The 26,439-nt window shown below is 34.1% G+C and overlaps 1 protein-coding gene across 1 annotated transcript; it reads right to left on the bottom strand.

The window, feature by feature from the left end:
- Nucleotides 1–880: 880 nt before the first annotated feature.
- Nucleotides 881–26,439, bottom strand: LOC127736780 (uncharacterized). The gene is made up of 8 exons (XM_052247373.1): nt 26,257–26,439; nt 21,103–21,384; nt 18,917–19,146; nt 13,432–13,831; nt 8,102–9,471; nt 7,598–7,993; nt 5,263–6,805; nt 881–4,866 (listed from the first exon to the last, which is right to left on the bottom strand). Exons 2-8 carry the CDS (start codon nt 21,314–21,316, stop codon nt 1,832–1,834), a joined length of 7,188 nt encoding a protein of 2,395 aa, XP_052103333.1. The 5' UTR covers nt 21,317–21,384; nt 26,257–26,439; the 3' UTR covers nt 881–1,831.

The raw sequence follows: 26,439 nt of genomic DNA, 5'->3' as shown, positions 1-26,439 counted from the left end.
GATACCATATGTCCATGTGGCTTTCCCATGTCAGACACCTGGTCAATGCATGGTTGTCATAAGTGTTATCTTTATGAGCGTTTTTCTACCATTTCGCAAATTCTTTATAAATATAAAATAAAATGTAGTATGATTGGTATGAATGCCAATGAGACAACTATCCATAAGGGATCAAAATCACATAGATATATAAGCAGTTATAGGTCTCCTTACGGACTTTAACCATAAGCAAACTGTGAGCTATAAAAGGGTCCGACATGACAAAATGTAAAACACTTCAAACCAGAAAACGAACGGCCTTATTTGTGTCTATGTCTATGAACTTTGTTTTACAGTTAAGTATTTAAGGAACTACAATGCAATGTTGATAGACAATCAGTTTTTTTCAAGCCGCCCGATATATATGTTTGTTGACAAAAAAATTAAAAACTCAAGGTTTTGTTAGGGAATCATTTGTTTAAGAGAAATTAAAGAATATAAAAAAGAAGATGTGGTATGATTGCCAATGAGACCAACTCTCCACAAGAGACCAAATCACACAGACATTAACAACTATAGGTCACCGTACGGCCTTCAACAATGAGCAAAGCCCATACCGCATAGTCAGCTATAAAAGGCCCCGAAATGACAAATGGTAAACAATTCAAACGAGAAAACTAACGGCCTAATTTATGTACAAAAAATGAACGAAAAAACAAATATGTTACACATCAACAAACGACAACCTCTGAAATACAGGCTCCTGACTTAGGACAGGCACATACATACAGAATGTGGCGGGGTTCATTTTTCATAATTCATTCAACATTTTTGAGAAAATATTGGAGCAGTCATTTTTCATTTTCTTTTGATAAATGATACTCTAGTCAAAGCAAATATTTCTAGTCATTTTAATATCTTTTTTTTATTCTAAGAATATAGACAATTTTTCATCATCACTATTATAGATTCAAACTCCCAGAAAGGGACATGTAAAATCCTACTTTTATTATTGTAACATTTAACCATAAGTTACACGGTTGTTCGTTAAACCATGAAAACGTTCCTTTTATGTCATTATTTTGCCTCAAAATTGTCATCAATAAAAAAATGACTTCTTTAATAGTTTGATCTTGTGTATGTCATTCAACCAGCGTGACATCATAGGTACACTCCGTTCTTTTCATTATCCATAGTGGCTGATTAGCACAATTTTTCAGGACCAAAACACACGAACTTTAAACAGGTATTCTCACATAATTCAGCCAATAAGTGGTCGCAAATTGGTCTGTTTGGTAGTTAAGAGGATACTTAAAAATGTTATGACAAAAGACATCACGTTAGGACAACAGCTTAAATGGACCTGTGGGTTCAGGTAACTAAAAAAAAGGTTACGCTCCGATGAACTCTCCTGTGAAATAGATATGTATATCTTACAATTCTTCTTTACAAACTTATACATTGTTCACCTATAAATTATACATGTCATAGTATCTATTTACATGAAAACTGAACAAGGTTTGGTTGAACTGATTGGCATAACTTTCTTATCAAAATAATATCATCCAATATTCAAACAAAATCAACAAGAACAAGGAAATAAGTAGATATTAATGCATTATTATGACATTTACATATAAGTATTTTGATAATGATTTATCTTTTTGTACTGTTCCCGGTTGAAAAGTTGAATGGTCTTTAAATTATATTACTGTACAGGATTATATCCACATTGTCTATCATACTTAGTATACCATATAGATGTTAATTTCTCTTCTAGCAGTGGGACGGTTCTTTGTATTATATCAAAACACTGTTTAGCATAACAGTTTGATTGATTTGTCTTGTTTGCCTATGTTCGACTGTATATAATTGTATATTTATTCTGTGTCTGTAATATCTGCACTATGTTGGTATAATTTTCTATTTTAGCAATATCTAGCGGTGACAACCCTATACATTTAAGGTTGCAATCTGCCTCCTTTGTTAATAACAACTCTACAATCTTGATATGTCCTCTCTGACAGGCAATGAATAGAGGTGATGCTCCAGTATTTGTACACTTATTAATGTCTGCCTTATTGTTTATTAACATCTGAACTACTTCAGTATGTCCTTCATGACAAGCATCGAACAATGGTGACATATCTTTATCATTACACTTATTAGTGTCTGCCTTACTGTTTATTAACAGATGAACTACTTCGATATGTCCTTGGTGACAGGCAATATACAGTGGTGATTCTCCAGTATCTATACACTTATTAGTGTCTGCCTTATTGTTTATTAACAGATGAACTACTTTACAATGTCCTTCCTGACAAGCAACGTACAAAGGTGATACTTTTTTATCATTACACGTATTAATGTTTGCCTTATTGTTTATTAACACCTGAACTGTGTCAGTGTGTCCTTCGTGACAAGCAACGAACAGAGGTAACTTTCCAGTATCTACACACTTATTAATGTCAGCCTTATTGTTTATCAACATCTGAACTACTTTAGTATATCCTTTCTGACAAGCAATGTATAGAGGTGATTCTCCGGTATATTTATACTTATTAATGTCTGCTCTATTATTTAGTAACATCCGAACTACTTCGGTATGTCCTTGGTGACAGGCAATGAACAGTGGTGATTCTCCTGTATCTATACACTTATTTATGTCTGACTTATTGTTTATTAACATCTGTATTTCATCAGTATATCCTTTCCAACAAGCCATAAATAGAGGGGATGCTCCACTATCTATACACTTATCAATGTCTGCCTTATTGTTTAATAGAATAGGAACTACTTCAGTATGGCCTGTGGTTAAAGCAATGTATGGAGGTGATATTCCAGTATTATTACACTTATTAATGTCTGCCTTACTGTTAATTAACATCTGAACTACTTCGGTATGTCCTTGGTGACATGCGACGAATAGAGGTGATTCTCCGGTATTTATACACTTATCAATATCTGCCTTATTATTTATTAACATCTGAACTATTTCAGTATGCCCCTTCTCACAAGCATCGTACAGAAGTGTATTTCCAGTGTTTGTACACTTATTAAGGTCTGCTTCATTCTTAATTAACATCTGAACTATCTCAGTATGTCTTTGATGACAAGCAATGTACAGAGGGTATTCGCCAGTTATCATACTTTTATTAATGTCTGCCTTATTATTCAATAACATTTGAACAACTTCAGTATATCCTTGGTGACAAGCAATGAAGAGAGCTGATTCCCCATCATTTCTACACTTATTAATGTCTGCCTTATTCATTATTAAGATATGAACAACTTCAGTCTGTCCTTCCTGGCATGCAATAAACAGAGGTGAGGCTCCAATATATGTACACATATTAATGTCTGCTTTATTGTTTATTAACATCTGAACTATTTCAGTATGTCCTTTTCCACAAGCAATAAACAAAGGTGATTTTCCAGCAGATGTACACATATGAATGTCTGCCTTATTGTTTATTAATATTTGAACTACTTTAGTATGTCCTATCTGACAAGCAATGAACAGAGGTGATTCTCCACTATCAATACACTTATTAATGTCTGCCTTATGGTTTATTAACATCCGAACTACTTCAGTATGTCCTTTCCCACATGCAATGAACAGAGGTGATTCTCCACTATCAATACACTTATTAACGTCTGCCTTATGGTTTATTAACATCTGAACTACTTCTGGTTGTCCTTTCACACAAGCAATGAACAGATGTGATTCGCCGGCATCTGTACACTTATGAATGTCTACCTCATTGTTTATTAACATCTGAACTATTTCAGTATGTCCTTCCTGACAAGCAAAGCTCATAGATGATGCTCCAGTGACTACACACTTATTAATGTCTGCCTTATTGTTTATTAACATCTGAACTATTTCAGTATGGCCTTTCTGACAAGCAAAGCACAGAGGTGATTCTCCAGTATATGTACACTTATTAATGTCTGCCTTATTGATTATTAACATCTGAACTATTTCAGTATAGCCTTCCTGACAAGCAAAGCACAGAGGTGATGCTCCAGTAACTGTACAGATATTATTGTCTGCATTATTGTTTATTAACATCCGAACTACTTCAGTATATCCTTTCCCACAAGCAATTAACAAAGGTGATACTCCAGTATTAGTACACTTATTTATTTCTGCCTTATTGTTTATTAATATTTGAACTACTTTAGTATGTCCTTCCTGACAGGCAATGAACAGAGGCGATACTCCAGCATCTGTACACTTATTAACGTCTGCCGTATTGTTTATTAACAGTTGAACTATTTCACTATGTCCTTTATCGCAAGCAACGGCCAGAGGCGAGAACCCACTAACTCTACACTTATTGATGTCTGCCTTATTGTTTATTAACATCTGAACTACGTCAGTATGTCCTTCCTGACAAGCAATAAAAAGAGGTGATTCTCCAGTATATGTACACTTATTAATGTCTGCCTTATTGCTTATTAACATCTGAACTATTTCAGTACGTCCCATTCCGCAAGAAACGAACAGAGGTGCGGACCCAGTAACTCTACACTTATTAATTTCTGCCTTATTGTTTATCAGAATTTGAACTACTTCCGTATGTCCTTTCCCGCAAGCAACAAACAGTGGTGATTCTCCAGTTTCTATACACTTGTTAATATCAGCATTATTATTTATTAATATCTGAACTACTTCAGCATGTCCTTCCTGACAAGCAATGTACAGAGGTGATACATCTTTATCTTTACACTTTTCAGTGTCTGTCTGATTGTTTATTAACATCTGAAGTATTGCATTTTGCCCTTTTCCAGAAGCAAGTAATTGAGATAACTCTCCAGTATTTGTACACATATTAATTTCTGCCTTATTGTTTATTAACATCTGAACTACTTCCGTATGTCCTTTCTGACAAGCAATGAACAGAGGTGATTGTCCAGTATCTGTACACTTTTTTATGTCTGCCTTATTGTTAATTAACATCTTAACTATTTCAGTATGTCCTTTCTCTAAAGCAACAAACAAAGGCGATCCGCCAATATCTCTACACTGATTAATGTCTGCCTTATTGTTTATTAACGTTTGAACTACTTCAGCATTTCCTTCCTGACAAGCAATGAACAGAGGAGATGCTCCGATGTTTGTACACTTATTAATGTCTGCCTTACATTTTATTAAAATTTGGACTACATCAGTATGTCCATACCCACAAGCAATGAACAGAGGTGATTCTCCAGTATCTATGCACTTATTAATGTCTGCCTTATTGTTTATTAACATCTTAACTAATTCAGAGTGACCTTCCTGACAAGCAATGAACAGAGGTGATTCTTCAGAACAAGTCCACTTATTAATATCGACCATATTGCTTATTAATATCTGAACTACTTCGGTATGTCCTTTCAAAGAAGCAATGCACAGAGGGGATGCTCCAGTATCTTTGCACTTATCAATGTCTGCCATATTGTTCATTAACATCTGAACTATTTCAGCATGTCCTTCATGACAAGCAATATACAGAGGTGATAATTCTTTATCTTTACACGCATTTATGTCTGGCTCATTATTTATTAACATTTTAACTACTTCAGTATGTCCATTCCTACAAGCTACGTGCAGCGGTGATTCTCCTGTATCTCTATACTTATTAGTGTCTGCCTTATTGTTAATTAGCATCTGTACTACTTCGGTGTGTCCTTCCTGACAAGCAATGTACATGGGTGAACATCCAATATTTGTACACTTATTAATGTCTGCCTTATTGTTTATCAAAATCTGAACTAATTTATTATTCCCTTTTCCACAAGCAAGGAACAAATTTGATTCACCAGTTTCAAGACACTTATTAACGTCTGCCTTATTGTTTATTAACATCTGAACTATTTCATTATGTCCTTTGTCACACGCAATTTGCAGAGGGGATTCGCCAGTTTCTATGCACTTATTTATGTCTGCCTTATTGTCTATTAATATCTGCACTATTTCAGTGTGTCCTTCCTGACAAGCAATGAGCAGAGGTGAACCTCCATCGTCTGTACACTTGTTTATGTCTGCCTTATTGTTTATTAACACCTGAACTACTTCAGTATATCCTTTACTACAAGCAAGGAACAGATGGGATTCTCCAGTACCTAAACACTTATTCATGTCAGCTTTGTTGTTCAGTAACATCTGAACTACTTTAGTATGTCCTTTCCCACAAGCAATGTCCAGAGGTGAATATCCATTATCTCTACACTTATTAATGTCTGCACCATCTTTTATTAACATTTGAACAACTTCAGCAGATCCTTCTTGGCAGGCAATGAACAGAGGTGATGCTTCATTTTTATTACAATTATTAATGTCTGCCTTATTGTTTATAAAAAGCTGAACTAATTCAGTATGTCCTTTCATACAAGCTATGAACAGAGGTGATTCTCCAGTATGTCTACACTTAATAATGTCTGCCGTATCATTAATCAACATCTGAACTACGTCAGTATGTCCTTCCTGACAAGCAATGTAAAGAGGTGATTCTCCAGTATCTGTACACATATTAATGTCTGATTCATTGTTGATTAACATCTGAACTACTTCAATGTGTCCATTCTTACAAGCCATGAACAGGGTTGATTCTCCAGTATCTGTACACTTATTTATGTCTGCCTTATTGGTAATTAACATCTGACCTACTTCAGTATGTCCTTCCCCACAAGCACTGCTTAGAGGTGATACTCCAGTATTTGTACATTTATTAATGTCTGCTTTATCAATTAAAATCTGAACTACTTCGATATTTCCTTTATGGCAAGCAATGAACAGAGGTGATTCTCCAGTAAATGTACATTTATTAATGTCTGCCTTATTGGTGATTAACACATGAACTACTGCAGTATGTCCGTTCCCACAAGCAATGTACAGAGGTGATACCTCTTTATCATTACACTTATCAACGTCTGCCTTGTTATTTATTAAAATCTGAACTACTTCAGTATATCCTTTAAAACAAGCTATACACAGTGGTGTTTCTCCAGTATCTGTACATTTATTAATGTCTGCATTATTGCTTATTAACATCTGTACTACTTTAGAATGTCCATTCCAACACGCAAACACAAGAGGGGATTCTTCTGTATCATTACATTTATTGATGTCTGCCTTATTGTTTGATAATATTTGAACAACTTCAGTATGTCCATTTCCACAAGCAATTGCCAGACATGATTTTCCAGTATTTGTAGGCTTATTTGTGTCTGTTTTATTGCTTATTAACAGCTGAACAACCTCGGCATGTCCTTCCTGACAAGCAATGGCCAGAGGAGATACTCCAATATATGAACAGTTATTAATGTCTGCCTTATTGTTCATTAACATTTGAACTACGTCAGTTTGTCCTATCCAACAAGCAAATAACAGAGGCGATACGCCATCATCTGTACACTTATCAATGTCTGCCTTATTGTTTAGTAATATCTTAACTACTTCAGTATGTCCATTCTCACAAGCTATACATAAAGGTGATTTTCCAGTATCTGAACACTTATCAATGTCTACCTTATTGTTTATCAATATCTGAACTATTTCAGTGTCTCCTTTCCAACAAGCAATGTACAGAGGTGATTTTCCAGAATCGTTACACCTTTCGATGTCTACCTTATTGTTTATTAACATCTGAACGACTTCAGTATGTCCGTTTATACAAGCAATTAATAGAGGTGATACTTCTTCATCACTACACTTATCAATGTCTGCCTTATTGTATAGTAACAACTCAACTAATTTAGCATGGCCTTTCTGACAAGCAAGGAACAGAGGTGATGCTCCAATATATGTACACCTATTAATCTCTGCATTATTGCTTATTAACAATTGAACTACTTCAGTATTCCCTGACTGACAAGCAATGATTAGAGGTGATGCTCCAATATTTGTACACTTATTAATGTCTGCTTTATTGTTTATCAACATCTGAACTATTTCAGTTTCTCCTTTCCAACAAGCAACATACAGAGGTGATTCTCCAATATCTTTACACTTATTAATGTCTGCCTTATTATTTATTAACATCTGAACTACCTCAGTATGTCCTTCCTGACAAGCAATGAACAGAGGGGATAAGTCTATAAATTCATTAACGTTACCTTTATTGATGTCCACCTTATTGTTTATTAACATCTGAACAATTTCAGTATGTCCCTGTTTACAAGCAAAGAACATAGGTGATGGTATAGTACCTCTAAACTTAGAAATGTCTGCCTTATTATTCGTTAACATCCGAAGTAGTTCAGTATGTCCATATGAACAAGCAATGTACAGATATATACTATCTATTTGTGTCTGTTGTGATACTTCTAAACTTTGAATATGTACGAGGAATCTTTGCCTGAAGATTTGATTCGACATATTAATGTTATAGTAGACATCTTCTAGGTTTTCTCTTGACCAATCATCAACCATTCTCTTTAAATAAATTTCCTGGTATCTTTTTGGTAGAATAGTTATAAAGTTATCACAGTTGCAATGCTTTTCAAATAGAAACCTTTCACGAATAAAACGACTTGAAGCATTATTAATTAAGCATTGAATCATCACATTGCCAAAGTAAAACGCAAGAAAATCAAACAGTTTGTCATGAATAGTTCTGTACACTGTACCTTCCTTTCTGATAAATGTATCAGTAAGTGAATCCAGCTCATCACGAACAACCAATCGTGAAGTCCCTTTCACCACCTTACAAGCTTCATATGTGCTCTTTATAATAGTTTTGATATCTTTATCAACATCTTCTGTAAGCCATTCTTCTTTGACATGATTGTTAAACATGACACATAGAGCCAGTGCACAGTATTTAACATGTGCTCCCTCTGTCTGTAGTTGATCTATCTCTTCTCTGAAAACTGCAAATGGATTCTTAAAGAAATTGATAATATTTCGTTTGGTATTTTTGCTGTATAATTGACACAAAAGCGGAAAACAGTCAAAAAGGTCATGAAATTCACTGACCTTATAAGCATTTGTTTTCAAATAAAGTTCAGCAATAGATTGTTTTTCTGTTTTTGATAAACATAAATCTTCAGACAAAAGATTGCATTCATATAATCGAAAAAATGATAAAGATTTAACTTTTTCATCGTTATAAACCTGTAGTCTACAAGACATGATTAACTTTACAGGTTTCATTTCTATTAGTGTTTTGATTTTTTCCATCAGATTTGTCCATTTATCGAAATGCATTTGATTTATAGCATATGTTCCACAAAAATTATCGACAACATACAAGGTCTTCTTGCTTGGATTGTACCACTTGATAATTTCTTCAGGGTTTGAAACTGGTATTATATTATAGCCTTCTTTTTGCATTTTTAAAGCTACATGACGCACTAAATATGATTTGCCTGTACCGGAACTTCCGGTGACAACAATGCAACCATGTTTTTTAATACACCTTAATACACTTTTTGCTCCGTTTGTTTTAATAAACATGTTGTCGTCTACTTTCCAAGCTTCTAACTCATCTTTTATTTGTTCTAAAAGGAAAAAAATATTATTCTTAGAATATAACAGTCGTTTCGAGACTTGTTAGGGCAATGAATAAAAGAAGATGTGGGGAAACAACAATAAGAAACAAGGAAAAGCGATTAGACGTTGAGTCAGTCTTCGACAATTGACCGGTGCCCGTACAATATCACGAGCTCTAAATCGTCCCAAGTCTATAAAAGTTGTAAATAAATTTATCAGAAGCAATTAAAGATTTGCAATTATCACCTTATTATCCAATAAGGACAACCATTAAGTTATAATATACGACAACTACTAGATACCTTGCCATACTGACATGGATACCTTATAAAATGTCCATACTTTTGGTCTTGAGTGTACTTGATAAATGTTATTCCAGAAGAAAACATATGATATGATGTACATGTGCACAATATGCTTTGTTTTTGCATTATTGTATAAACTTCATTTGGGAAATCAAGACTAAAAAATTGGATGCTCCGAAAATATCACTTTTGAGGAAAAGCTGAGCAAAGATACCTAATTAAAAAACTGACGATGTCTGGAAGGACCCCTACTGCATATTTTTGTGAGAGACAAAGAAACAAATAATTAATTCTGATAATAACAAAGCAAAAACAAACTATAACAAAAATACTAAACTCTAAGGCAAATTCAAAAAGGGAAGTCAATAAAAACTCTATCAATCAACGCAAAAATGCAAAACAACTGCCGTATTGATTCAAAGGATTCCATTATTCGTGTTTTTTCCCACCAAGGTGGGTTAATAGCAAGTTTGATTAAAATCCAAGCTGACAATATCTTTTCTGTTTTTTATAACCTATTGTTTATAATAGTATTATAGTTATAATTCCCGGGGTACTAAATACAGCATATAATAATTGTAATAAGGTCGATACAACTCCAATACGACATTTTTACAAAACTACATGTACTTGTAGTATAGTGCATTTAATAATATTGCACTAATAAATTTGAAAAACATTTACATACATGTAATAAGTATTGATAATGTTATATGACATCACTAGAACAATTTGAAGAACTGAAACCCAGTATTATGGGTAATGCTAATAAAATTTAAGATTTTTTTCTACACAGCTAGCTAAAGCTAGACATAATCTGACCAGTATGATAAATAAGGTAAACAATCATGTTAATGTCCTTTATGTTAAGTTTGAACCCTCACAAAAAGAAATAGATGCATGGATTTGAAGTCTTAATATCTAGAAAACGATAAGCATGAAAAACAAAAAAAATACAGTTACAGCTGCATATTGATGACCTTAAAGAAAGGCAATTTTGCTAAAAACAAATCACGACAGGAGTATGATATACTGATTTATGGCATAGACGACAGCAACCAAAATGACAACGTCTTTGGAACAACACGACAGCTATTCAGTTGAGACTTGATAACTGACGCTCGAATAGACAATGCCATACCAATTGCAAATGCGCATAGTCTTCCAACACACGGAAAAGGTCCAAAGCCTATCATAGTTCGTTATCGTCATTCCGGGGATAAACAATTTATAATGTCCAAATCTTATAATTTGAAAGTGATAAAAATACGTTTGCTTGAAGACCTGCCTGTTTTAATGAAGGAGGAGAGATTCTTGCTCTCTCAAAATGCACAAAAACATCAATTCGAGCAAAAAGGGCACATGTGACCTTAGAGACCGGTAACAATAACAATTAAAAATGATCTTTATGGAATTAACTGTTTACTATCTGTTACATGTATACACTAAGAAAAAAAAATGGTTTACAAATACAAATGTAATACTTACTTCTGAGTATGCAATTTAAGTATGGGTCTGCAGTGTCTTACATGTATTTATTGGTTTTTTTAAATAATGTAAAAAATAATAAATACACCCTTTTCAAAACATAGTGCTGTACTTTAGCGTAATGCCCTCAAATACCAAATTGTTTTCATAAAGTTTATCTTCTTTTATATGCATTACTCATAGTTAAGTTTAAAACAACTATGATTTTTGTTGGTGAAAAGTTTTTTTTTCATTTTATTTTAATTTTGTATGAGAATATATTGTATTTTATGACAAATATCGTTTCTTTTTTGTCTACACATATAGCTCTCTGTTATAAGGGCCTGTCCTATTTTGACGATTTCAAGATTATGTTTGGCGGGTTGTCGTCAGCAAAAATATGGGGTGGTATTTCCTTCTTCGAAATTGTGGAAAAGGTATTGTGCCAAAAATAATCTGCATTGCATTGCTTTGCACTTGTTAGATTCTGTACCAAATATAATTGAAATAAGAATATGTGCAATAGGACACCATGCATGGCCTACTTGCGCTATCTTATATCAACGTTTAGTCAACTGTGAAATCAGGGTTAACCTTGTACTTTGGAATACACTGAACATGATACCACAATGTTGTTTATAGGTTAGACAATACTTGGTCATGTTTAATGAATATTTAAATCACGAGGCAAAGCCAAGGTTTTTAAATGATTATAAAACATGACCAAGTATTGTCTGACCAATTTAGAACATATTCACACCTTAAAGTGACGATACCCTCGGGGAATAAAACATAGCTATGTTTTATTCCCCGAGGGTATCACCAGCCCAGTAGTCAGCACTTCTGTGTTGACACGATTTATCATTGATATGGTCATAATTATAAATTAACTGTACAAATCTTTGAATTTTTGAAATACTAAGACTTTTCTACCTCAGGAATAGATTACCTAGCTGTATTTGGCAAAACTGTTAAGAATTTTTGGTCCTCAATGCTCTTCAACTTCGTACTTTATTTGGCCTTTTTAACTTTTTTTGTTTTGAGCGTCACTGATGAGTCTTGTGTAGACGAAACGCGCGTCTGGCGCAAATACAAAATTTCAATCCTTGTATATATGATGAGTTTATTTACTCTATAAGAAGTAAACGTGAACTTTTTTTAAAAAGAAAATCCTTTAAATTATTTAAATCTTCATAAATGTCTCGAGATTGAATTATTGACTTCCCAGACACTAATTCGGCGATATTTTTTCCGTATCCCGTGACCTTAACAACAATACCTCTCGTTATTACTTCGGCCACCGCACAGCGCAAGTGCGAGGGGAAAACCGTGATGAAGGAATGTAAACACACCTGCTGTTGGAGGTGAATAGAAATAACAGATTCTTAAAGAACACATTTAATACAACAAATCATTTAACATATGTTAAGGAATAGTTTAATTAACAAATGGGAACACATTGAAAAGATAAAAACAAATGTCATGGCTCTTTCAATTCACTTATCTGTCACGCTTTCCACGTGCTCTGTTTTTATTATTTACCAATGTCACGATCCGGTAAACTTTGGCAACAAACTTGAAAGTTAATAAGCTTGCGATCAACAACCACTGAATGAAATGTTATTTGTCGATAATACGTTATAGATTGTAATAAATATAAAAAAAAGTGCATGAAAGACTTAGGGTGGGGGAGGACTAATGGACAAACACACCGACAAGAAAAGACAAAGACCCCCTACTACATGTACTTCTGTAGGGATCCATACAAATCTCGATTGAAGTTGTCAGAATGTTTTTCTTACTAATTTTATATCTAATTAAACAGATTTTGAAAAAAAGCGGAAACTCACAATTTTTACTTTTCTACAAAACAATCTTTAAAATCCTCCAGACAACAGTAAAATCAATTTATTTTAAAGTGATAAAATACATCTGAATTAAAGTTGGCCAATTACATCTTATTGCTTTTCAACATCTGATCGATGGTCTAATAACAACTTACTATGCAGTATTGTAAAGTGTACACTCTTAATTCGTGAAGAAAAAGCTTTCACAATCCTCTTGCCTGGTTTTGTTTTAGGAGAAACTATAAGCACAAGCAATAAAAGCAAACTACAAGCAATATGAGATACATTTTGAAACAAGTTAAAAGAGCGTATTAAAAAAGTTCTACTTGACTGAGTATATATAAGTTACCTTTGATGTTCCATGGTATGGGGTCTTTTAAAAGTTCTGTAATTTCTGAGTGTTTAGTCAGTAAAGTTTTGTGAGAATCTTGTAAGTTCCTTAGATTTTCTGTCATTTCTGAGTGTTCAGTCCGTAAAGTACTGTGAAAATCGTGTAACCTGCTAAAATCTACTGTAATTTCTAAATGTTCAGCCTGTAAAGTACTGTGAAAATCTTGTAACCTTCTCAGATTTTCTGTCACTTCAGAGTGTTCTGTCCTCAAACTGTCCACTGCTTGTCTAAGTTTTTTCATCTCTTCCTCTGCTTGTTTAATTTCAAACATAATTTCCTGATTTGACTGATCTAAGATTTTCACTTTCAATTTTTGGCATTCTTGATTCAATGGTTGACCACCCAATCTACTTACAGCCTACAGATAAATATTTCAATAGACGATAAAACATTAATTTGTTTCAATAAGTTCTTGTGCACAATCAATGAGTTTCCAATACATTCTTTTTGTACAACTACATTTCCAGAGTACCTGCTATATCCCTGTTGCTTTAGTTTTTATTTTTTCAATGTTTTGTAGTGCTATTTTTGTTTTCTCTGTCTGTGTAGGAGTAGGTCATGAATCCTATTCACCGACTGCATTATAAGGATAACTGAAATCATTAACAATACAGGACAGTACAACACACACACACACACATCAAACATCAAAAACTGACTCCTCCGAAATAACAGCTATACTAAGACTGGTGATTTTTCTAACGAAAATTTGCATACAAGTTTTTTTTCACGTAGTCAATTCAAATATGTTATAAAAAATATACCTCTATGTGCTTTATTTCGAGATAAATTGGGTAGATATTTTAGACATTTACTCAAAAATTATTGTTTCAAAATATAAGCACATACAGAATTTTGCAAACAAATTTGCAATATCTTCGTACAAAATCTTTGGAAATAATTAATTTTATGATTTTAGAAAATACCAATATTTTTTGCCGTATATTTATCTAAGTTACAAAAAAATCATCGGTGTTTCTTGATAAAGATTGGAACAAATAGTCTTCGTAAATAATCAAGTCAAACGTCATTTAAAAAGAGGGGTTCAAGTACTTGTTTTCTAGCTAATGATTAAAATCACTCGAAAAAAGGCATATTTTCTCGATTTGTCGCAGTTAAACGTCGCGAAAAATACTAATAAACATTTACCTGTCTAATATTAATTTATGTGTTTTAATTATTACAATAAAGATTATAAAACAAATAGTTCTGTCTTTACCGACTTTTTATTTAGGTTACCTGAAAAAAAAAATAGAGCCAGTTGTCACTGATCTATTAATAAATTCTTTTCTAACAAAAATCCTTCTGCTTAGGTTAAAACAAATGTTCAACAATACAGAGTTTATTACCTTGAAGAGAAATTATGATCTGTGAATAGCACAAAATCTATAGCATACCAGAGACTAAGTGTACAAGATTGACTCATTAACTAAAATAGGACACAGTAAGAAACTTCGATCTCCATGACCATGACCGCCTGACGAGATGTAAGGACAGAGAGATACCATTGTGGTTACGCCGAATGAGACACAATCTGTTCTATGACACAAGTTTTGTGCATGCAGACGAGAGTACACATGAAGACCCACTTACAGATCTTGACAAAACCCTTCTTTACTGCAGTGGACAGCTTCTACAGAACCTTGATTTGGTAAGTGATGTTTTTCTGAATGATGAATTCCAGCAGCTTTTTATTGACAAGGGGGATCCGAACGATGTGGCATCACAGGGGCTATTAGCCTCGTCTACTAATGATGATTTTCTCATTTCAGAAGTTGCCGATCATAGTCTAGATGTTCAGGGGAACAGGTCCCCGACGACCCGTCATGAGTATCCATGTACTAGGAGAGGGCAAACAATTAAGCCCCCGGCTCGGTACACTGATTTCCAGTAGTTTTGTAAAACGTAGCTACGTAGTGTTCATATTGTATATAGTATATGATTGTATATACTTACGTTATCTTTTGTCTCTTGCAGTTTCCTTGAATATGGAGGATGACATTCTTTCATTAAATGCTCATGGAGAGTCAATTGGTGATGACAGTTCTTCTAAAGCAAGAGAGCTTTCTGATATGATGGTCATTGATGAAGTTGGGTATGAAGACACAACCGACAAACCATCTGATAACCGTGAAGTGCATGACGTAGACGTCTACCAACAATTTGATCACCAACAGAGATCTGCAGGGGCCCCAGGTCCCGCACCGTATACTGTTACTGCATCCAGTTCAGAAGAAATTAAAAGTAATTCCATAACCACATTTAGGAGTCGATCACATCAATGTGTTGTATGTGGTTTAGTGACACATGAAAAGATGAGACGCCATGTCTTAAAGAAACATTTGCCATGGTATTGGAAACCACACATGGCCTGTTGGAGCTGTGAAGTTCAAGAGGCCCAAACCGGTTCTTGGGCGGACCGACATACAATGGAACATGGGGTAAATACCGTATTTGACAAAGACCATATGCATCTTTGGTGCCAGCTTATGTTGGGTTCACTTCATCAAATTAGGGCATGGTTAGAATGTTCCACTCTTGACGATCTCTTGGATTACATTTTACAGAGAGAACTTTACACTTTCGTGAAAAAACAATTTTCACCTTTTAGAACTTAAATTTTTGACCTTTTGGGCCGATAATTACTGTCCTTAATCAGTGCCGACTTACTTATATTTGCAATCCACCAAATCATCCCATCGGTATTTTCAACTAGGAACTGATAGCAGTTCTCCTATCCCGAGTTGGGGCAGTGAAACAGCAAAGATTTTTACTACAGAAACAATGCTTGACAAATGAAGGTCCTAACATAACCGAGTCAATTTCAGTGTCTGATGAACATCTTGTGTTCGTGGATAGCCATTTTCATCTAGATCAGATACTCAGAAGGATGAAACTTTCAACATTGACAATCAGTAGTGGAACCTGGCTGCTCTCAATGTTTCTATTATGGAGTGGCAAATTACGTTTTTCCATCAAGATGGAACAACTGGGCTTCGGACGTGGGCTTTGCCCGTGGTGTTTATGTCTCTTTGCGTATACATCCACATCTTGCTGCAGAAGGTATATCCAAGAGGCAGATGGATCAACTGGACTCCCTGACAGATAACCATTTATGTGTTGCCATTGGTGAAGTTGGACTTGATTACATTGCAACCTGCATTTGTAATCAATGTCGTAATCCTAGCAGGTGTAAAGAAGAGGCACGTCGTTATCAGGAGGAGGACTCTATACATATGCTGCTCTTAGCCAGGAGGAAAAGTTTTCCTGTTATAATTCATTGCAGAGATTTCGGTGACGGTTCGGCCGCCAAACGGACGTTGGAAATAATAATCCACCATGACCTCGCTGACATGAAATTTTACCGCCACTGCTTTGAAGGAACTATTGAGGAGCTGACTGCTTAGTAACAACAGCCAAGTATAATTTTCAGTGTATCTGGGAAGTTCATTTGGGATAATACCGTTTTAGAAGTAATTCCTAGGATTCCACCACACCAGCTTGTGCTTGAAACTGATTCACCTTTCTTATCCCCGTTTGCATGCTGTCCAGTAAACCACCCATGGAATCTACCAGTGATTGCCACTGAAGTGAGTCGCTTGAGGAACAAACCGTTGTCTGTGCTGATGTGGACCCGTAAATGACAATGCTTTGAAGTTCTTTCAGATGCCAAAAACAAAGAGAATCTTGTAAGACTGGTTGGGAAACTAGTTTCGAACAGTAACTATGTTTAATATTGCGTTGGATTATGTTACCAGAGGAATGGACATAATTATTCTATGAACCGTTTATTTTTCGTGTTTTATGATCTATGAGACATTAATTGTGTTATATTTATTAAACTTTTATAATGAGGATATTAGCATGAAATTTTATGCAACTTTGTTTGTATATATGAGACATCGTTCATTTCAATATCGATATATGGATAACAATTTCACAGACGATGTGTGTTTTTTCTAGTCGTTTGATTTAACCCTGGCCTGGTTCTACTGAAATGGGTCGAGTGTGGTGCTGAACACCAATGTATACTACTGAACCAGTCCTTGTTGTATATGTACCTCATCATGTACCGACGACGTAGTGCGCATAATGATACATTCTGACTTTTCACCTTTAACCGCATGTATGGATTGTATATTAATTGCATTGATCGTTTATTATTACTGTACTTTGTGTATAATTGCTGTATCACCTGAATTAACCCTGGTGAGTTATCATATATTGTTAATATATTATCATTTCATGCTCGGATCCCACGACACAAGTACAAATAGTTTAAATATATTTTATTGTTCAAATTGAAAAATTAATCAGACAGATGTGTTACAACTTAGTAACATCTTCTATTAAAACTTCTGCAATTACAAATGCAGTGATTCATTACATACAGTGATGTCACATTAGAGGACAGTATTGTGATTACAACAATTGAAACATATCTGTGAAAAGTAAATTAAAAAAAATACCGAACGGAAATTCCCTTATGAAATGGCAAAATCAAAAGCTCAAACACATAAAAGGTACCAGTAGTAAACCGCTGTTCATAAATCGATTAAGAGAAAACAAATCCGGGTTACAAACTAACACAAATATAAAACAAATGTCATATTCAAGAATTGGTACAGACATTTCCGTATGTAGAAAATGGTGGATTAAACCTGGTTTTATAGCTAGCTTAACCTCTCATTTGTATGACAGTCGCATATAATTCCATTATATTGACAACAATGTGTGAACATAACAACAGACAGCATAGGTAAAAATGTCAAAAATAGAGGTACATCAGTTAACATTGTTTTATAATCTTAATCACTATAAAAAAAATATGTCAACAAAGAAAAACAAAATGGAATATAGACAAAGCACATATGCAAAAATGAAAGACAGGAATACAAAAAATTACCATAGCACAATAACACAATGGCAGGGTGTATAAATAACAAGCCTCGCCAAAAAGATATAACCAAAAATGAACTATAAGTAAAGGTTAATAATTTACAAAGAAAAATAAAACAACACTATAACACGTAATTAAGATGATAAACAATTTCAGTACCTAAAATCTATACTTCAAGACCATCATTTATTATTTGTGATGTTGATATTGAATATTTATCAACAAGGTTTTGGTATCTTCCCATAAACTTTTTTAGAAAAAGGATGAGACATTCTTTGACATTACCCTGGTTCATCAAACAGCTCAGACACTGTTGACGTTTTATAAAGTCCGAGTAGCAGCTGCAAGCTCTTGAATATCTAATGATTTGGGTAATGTGATCATCTGTGATACATATATTCTATAATGGTCGCCTTACTCAGTTTAACGTTTATCTGTGATTTGAAACAGATGCTGAAAAATTTTTGCATTTTCATAAAGAGACAGAGGCCTTGGACCATCTCATAACCTGCCTTTTGCTATGTATAACAAAAATACACTCACATTTGATATATCACTCCAAGCTGTATTGAAATAAGCACTGTCTATTGCATTACTACCATGATGAGCTAGTTTGTTTCTGTACCATTCAATCCTGGTTAGATCAGGTCCTGGTGTTGTTTCACTTGGTAGTGGAAGACTGTCAAATCCATTGATAGGAGGAATAACATATGTCAAGTTTCTGATCAAACAGATCATCAGTGAAACATCAAAACATTTGGAATCAGGTGCACCTGTAACATTAAAAGTTATGTAATCAGGCGCATCTATAACAGAAAAAGTTAATGAATCAGGTACACCTATAACATCAACAGTTGTGGACTCAGGAACACCTGTGCAACAAAAAGTTCGGAATCGGATACACATATAACTATAAAAGTATTAAAGTTAGATTCACCTGAAACATCAAAAGTATTGTAATCAGGTTGTCACCTTTTACCCTGTTACATCAAAAGTCGTTGATTCAGATACACCTGTAACATAAGGTATAAGAATCTAGTTCACTTGTGACATTAAAAGTATTATAATCATGATAATCAGGTACTTTAATAGCAAACGTATTTCAAGCAGAAACATTTGTAAAAGAGGGGCGAAAGATACCAGAGGGACATTCAAACTCATAGATCGAAAACAAACTGACAACGCCATGGATAAAAACGAAAAAGACAAACAGACAAATAATAGTACACAAGACACAACATAGAAAACTAAAGACTAAGCAACATCATTCTAATGTTGAGGAATAAGGTAAACCTGTTTTAGAATCAGGTTCACTTGTGACATAAAAGTTTTAGAATCAGGTTCAATTGTGACATAAAAGTTTTAGAATCGGGTACACTTGTGACATAAAAGTTTTAGAATCGGGTACACTTGTGACATAAAAGTTTTAGAATCAGGTATACTTATGACATTAAAAGTTGTTGAATAGATAACCCCTATGATATCAAGAATTTTAGAATCAGATCCACCTGAAATGACTTGATTACAACTTTATTTGATCACTCAGACACATTACATACGTGTAACAAGAGGAATACAATATTTACATATATACAAACAATACAAACGCTACGGAACTGAGTGCAATTATTACATAAAAAGTTGAGGAATTGTATCATGGGAAGTTGTGAAATCAGGTACATCTATATTATCTAAGGTGTTATACTAAGCAACATCTAGAATATCAAAAGTAGTAAAATATGGTACACCTGTTCCTTTTTAGCCATGGTGGCCATGTTTGTTGACTGACAGGAATAAAATACACAAACTGTACACTGGATACTTAAGGATAATAAAATTCAAGTATGGATGAGATTTGTATTTTGTAGTTTTCGAGGAGTAGATTAACTGTTTTGATCAGTGTAAGAAATTTCAAAAGCAGTTTCAGTAGGAACAATAATATCATGCATGTAGCCTCCCATCCACTCTCCCCAATTAAGATTATAGCATATGATTTTATATAGGTTTAATGATAATGGAATAAAAATGGTTTGCAGGTATATCAAATGGTCTTTTTTTTTCATTTCAAGCTGTACTCCAGCGTCATTGTTTACTAAATCCAATGTTTGATAAACTGCATTCAAACCAAGCTCGGAAATGTTTAGTTTTGCATTCTTTCCTATGTTATTTGTTCACAAAACCAATACCATGTAGGGCCGTATGTCGCACTCTGCTTTTTCATACTTTTTGTGCATTACTTCCTATATTACTTGTTCACGATGAGTGGAAAGTTTAGTACTCTTAATACTAGCTTTAATATATTACATGTTAATGTCCCTGTCCTATGTTTGAAACATCTCTAGTGATATGTCTGTGATTATAGCTTGATTATTTTTTCCTTTATTTTTGATGACAGATATCAATTGTTTGATTGTCTTTAATAAATCTAATTACATCTCATTTGATATAAACATTCTTGGCTTTCAAATATTCAGCTTTGAGCTTTCCTGGTGAAGGTAAATCCAGAAAAGAGTTTCGGACGCATGTATTTTATAACATGTTGTTTTCATTTTTTCTGTCATGTTATACTCAGGGTGATTTAGAGATAAAAAAAAACATGATGGAGACAATTTGTCTTTAGTAACAATTGAATGATGAACCTGATAAAACTGATGGTTTTGTTGTTATGGGTTGCTGTTGTTATGAATCACATTATATATCTCCCTGATCTGTAATTTTACGACACATACCATTTCTTGGAAATAAAATATTCCACTGAGCGTCGTTTATCACTCTGGTTTTTGTCAGGCCATCAAGGGTGTTGTAGTTTGTTTTCAGTGTCGAGGGTAGATGAGTCGGTGGATATTCTCTATCAAAATAAGTACGAACTGCTCTTGGTGACACTCCTTTCAATAACAAAGCTAATCGGATATAATTATCTTCTTCTTCAGACAGGGGTGCCATCTTTTATAAAATGGTCTCTATTGTACAATAGAAAACTATACCATTATTACTTTGTGACTGATGCCTTCCTGAAAAACAAATATTTATAATAAAAGAACAAAACCAAACATCACCTTCTTTTCATCTTAATATATAAAAACATTTGCCTTGACCATGCTGAAACACATGCACACCTAATTTGCAATACATTTTCAAGTGGTAGGCAACAGTAATATCATGCATGATAAATAGCCTTCATAGCATTCAAAACGTCCCAATCGGACATAACTTTTCATATACATTTACAGAAAAGTATAGGGTTTGTGACCTTGCCAATGACCTTGCAGACAGACATTCAAGGTTTGTTCATGCAACACACCCTGGTCAACCACAATTCTAAGTATATTTGATACCCCTGGAGGCATTCAAAATTTCTGACAGTGACATTTGATACCCCTCAAGGCATTACATGCACAAAGAAAACGACAGATAAAGGCAACAGTAGTATGCCGCTGTTCGAAACTCATAAATCGATAGAGATAAAAACAAATGCGGGTTACAAACTAAAACTGAGGGAAACGCATCAAATATAAGAGGAGAACAACGACACAACAAAAACACAACATTAAAATGTAACACACACAGAAACGAACTATAATATAACAATGGCCATTTTCCTGACTTGGTACAGGACATTTTAAGAAAAAAATGGTGGGTTGAACCTGGTTTTGTGGCATGCCAAACCTCCCGCTTTTATGGCAACGTCAAACACAACACCACAACGACAACATCACATGACAGGACCACAATACAAATAAATGGGAGAACATATAGGACAAAAAAACACACGAATAATAGCTTACAAAAGGTACTAGGCTTAAAATTCAATACGCCAGACGTGCGTCTCGTCCACACAAGACCAACCAGTGACGCTCAGATGAAAAAAGTTTGAAAGCCAAAACAAGTACAAAGCCGAAGAGCACCGAGGACCAAAACTTCCAAAAAGTTGCGCCTAACACGGCCAGGGTTTTCTGCCTGGGACAAGAACATCCTTATTATTTAGAATAATTTATAATTTTGCAAACAGTAAATTTTATAAAATGACTATATAATAGATATACATGATAAAACCGAAGTGGGGACTAACTACAGAATAAAAACGGATACATTACATAAAACAACTTAATCCAACACATAAAAATACACAGCCGAGTTAGCCAAAGCCTCAACGCACAATGTGACGTCACATTTGAAATTCTAACAGAAATATGGACAGACTGGCGTTTGTACAGTTAGCCAGACAGGTAAAAAGTTGATGGGAAGACACACACACACAGATTATATACCACTCCTTCAAATTCAAGCCTTGTTTATTGGGGAATATACCGTATAGCGGGTTATTTTCCCGGTGTGTTTATCTTCGCTTATTTTGGCGGGTAAGGGGAAATCTCGAAATTAAATTCCACGAAAATATATGCATACGTTCGGTACTTTCCAATAACTAAAGCGTTTTGTAAAATATATTTTGCTCGTTCGTCGGATCAATAATGGTTTATGTTAATTTAAACAACATAAATGCAAAAGGTCATTGTTCACTGGCGATCAGGTGTTAATTAGTTAATTAGTTACATAATACAATAATTAATAATATAAGCGTGTAAGGTACTTTGTCAGGTATTTTATCCTTATTGATTAGTGTCAAATTATATAAGAGTTGCAAGTCACTCATGATGATTTTATAATCTAATTAGTACATCAAAGGTCCGGTCAATTTCGTAACTAACCAACCGTTACATTTACAAGAAGTGTGTACACCTTTGACAAATATCTTAGTACCGGTATTATATTTGATTAACTGTATCAAAATATAATCAATAAATAAGACTTCATGCACGTAAAACAATCATTTAACCATAACAATAAACGCTTGTTTGTCAAATTTTACAAATTTTTAACTGCAACCATTTTAGTATCCGCTGAAATATTTAATTTGGATTAAAGAATCCGCCAAAATAAAAACCGCCAAAACTTTTCGTATACTTTGTTGCCCCTATATCGCGAAATTTTACACCCGCGAAAATAACCCGCTATACGGTAACTAGCTACCAGTAACATGTTGTTGTCATAAATACAATATAAAACTTCAGGAAAGTTTCAAAGGAAAATGATATGAAGATTGTATGACTAAATTCCAGGGATTATGATGATGATGGATGCCTACTTAATGTCCAGCGGCAAATTTATATGTAGATTCAGGACGAGAATATGTTATTGTAATATGAATATTGACCTTGCTTTGCACTAGACCGACACGCTGAACCGGATTTGTGACGTGCTAGTAATAGTACGCAGGAAGACATATCACCTTACCCGGACACAATATTCTGATTCCGAGCCGGCCAGTTTTTGCACTTCCTCTTAATGCCGTGTGCTTAGCGGCGAAGCAGCAAAAACCAATTCTAAAGTTTTTGGTTTGACCTGGCAGGGGTCCAAACCAACTACCTTCCATACTCGAGGCGAACACGTCAATTCCAGGGAAAATACATAACTAAGTATTAAAGATAATGTTTTGTTTTATAATAATCTGTATAATATATATATTTATTTATCATATACTTAGAGTAAATAACTTATTATTTCACTGTATGATAATAGCATGAAATTTACGTGAATTCCATATATTCTGAAATGGTGTTTAGCGGGCTGATATGAAAAATTTATCACATGCGTCCGGCTATTATCACATGCCTTTCCGTAACGTTATCGCATGGTATTCAGGCGTTACTCGGCACATTCCGGGGAAAAATACACCTCAATGATATGTTTTCAGTTAAAAACATTACAAAGTAGGGTACAAAACAATTATTAGAAAACAGGAAAATATGTTATATAAAATGCAAAATGTTTACATTTCCGAAGTGTTCATTATGTTTTGTTGAATTTGTTTTAATGGTCAGTATAAAAATAAATTATACTGTTGTTTCAGTTAAATCGATTTATGACTATTGAACAGCGGTATACTACTATTGCCTTTATTTTTCTCCTCTGTTGAGGCATATGATAGAAAGATTACATATCGAATAATTACATTTAGCGTCCGACGTTCCTTAAACTTTTTAACTTTTTGAACTTCTACTTGAGAACCACTTAAAAGGATCAATATATTAAACTGTTATTTTTCTCCATTGTTGAAGCATACGATAAAAAGATCATAACATGTCATTGTTCATATCAGATGTATTATGAGCCCTCAGTCAATATCAGCACTCGAGCCTTTGGCTCTTGTGCTGATATTGAACCTTGGACTGATAATACATCTGATATGAAACATGCCATGTAATAATCTGAATGGATCGTATCTTCATACCTTTGTTGAGGGGTTTCCTCCCTACTTTCTTATCAGCACCACCATGGGTAATGGTGTTAAGGAGTACATTTAGGTTTACATAAAATAATGTCCTGTATGACATATAGTCCACACGACAGAATTTCATACAAAATTTTGTCCGCAGACAATATGTTATATTGAAATACTATGAAATACTATCCAAGACAAATCTCATCATGAATTAGTGTCCTTCTCAATCAAATGTTGTCCATTGGGTCGGGACAATATTTCACTGTGAAAAGTAAAATAACAAAAATACCGAAGTCCGAGAAAAATTCAAAACGTAATGTCCCTAATCAAATGGCAAAATCAAAAGCTCAAACACATCTAACGAATGGATAACAACTGTCATATTCCTGACTTGGTACATGCATGAAATACTATACATTACAATATTGTTTTGTGAAATACTGTCCATGACAGTATTTTCGAATCACATCTTGTCCTCCCGGACGACTCTTCCGTCGTGAAACCAAAAGACTGTTTCTTGATCTTTGAATTACTTTCCATTAAAAGTATGTGTATAACCGTGAATACAAAAATAGGAAGATGTGGTGTGATTGCCATTGAGAGAGCCCGCCACCAAAGACCAAATGACATAGAAGTTTACAACTATAGGTCACATCAAATGATAAAAAATCTGCATCAAATAATTCCTGTATGTAGTAAACTAACCTTTTTGTATTTATAACTGAAAGTACCTTGTAAGGCAAGTATCTTACTTATCAAACAAATATATATAAAGTGATATCAAATGGGCATTTAATTTAAATACATTTAACTATTTATATTTAACTTTGGTTTGTTCAATGAAATAAAACACTTTAATGCCATCATTGTCCAAACATTAATTCCTATAACCTCCCTTTAATGAGACAACATTTCATGACAATAAATTTATGACATATTGTCTCGATAAAGATAAAATGAAACAGTGGATAACTTAAGTTACAATACAAAATTTGCGGTCCAAAGATTTACCAAAAAGAACCAAAATTACCAATAATAACATAAAGTTTCTTTACTATCAAACTATAAAAATGTCAATATGTATGTAACATTCTCTTGACATTATTTCATAGACGCGGACAAAATATAATAAGTTAGTAAGTAAGTAAGTAAGTAATGACTTTATTTAAGGAGGGTGACTCAATTAGCATTCACTAATATACCTTGAGGCCCTCAATGATCCATTGGACAATATTTTACATGCTTTTCATTAGCACATTGTATCGGCACAGATTCAATAGGAGCATTTGCTAACCCAGTTCCCTGTCTGACCTTGACAGGTCTTACTACCAGAAAGTTAGCCCTCCCCAAAACAACGCAATAAAACATACGGACACACACTCGCCTGATTCGATCATCCTCAAATTACAAATAGTGAAAATATATACAAAAAAGGTGCCAAGGTTATCAAGGATGCCGTACAAATGCCACGGCAATAGACTGGAAACCGTTAAGGATAAACTTGGATTCCAAAATATTCTATTGTCAGTTAACATGGCCGCCATTTTTAATGAATACTTTTGGTCAACCTCTGTACGCGGAAGAAGGAAGAACTTAAACTTACCTTTTTATGTAAAAAATCTTGTCCTCTGTTTCATTCTGTTTACAATTTCACTGTACTCTAACCGCTACTGTTGTAAATTGTTATTGACACCGAATAAACTTTCTAAGGTTTTCAGTCACTTAAAATAAATAGTTGTAAAATAATGTCCGCATTTGAGGAACTTAACTCAACTTTTGACATCAT

The sequence above is a fragment of the Mytilus californianus genome, unplaced genomic scaffold (assembly GCF_021869535.1).
Source record: "Mytilus californianus isolate M0D057914Y unplaced genomic scaffold, xbMytCali1.0.p SCAF_36, whole genome shotgun sequence".
Lineage (NCBI taxonomy): Eukaryota > Metazoa > Mollusca > Bivalvia > Mytilida > Mytilidae > Mytilus > Mytilus californianus.
This window is presented reverse-complemented; position numbering and strand designations above follow the sequence as displayed.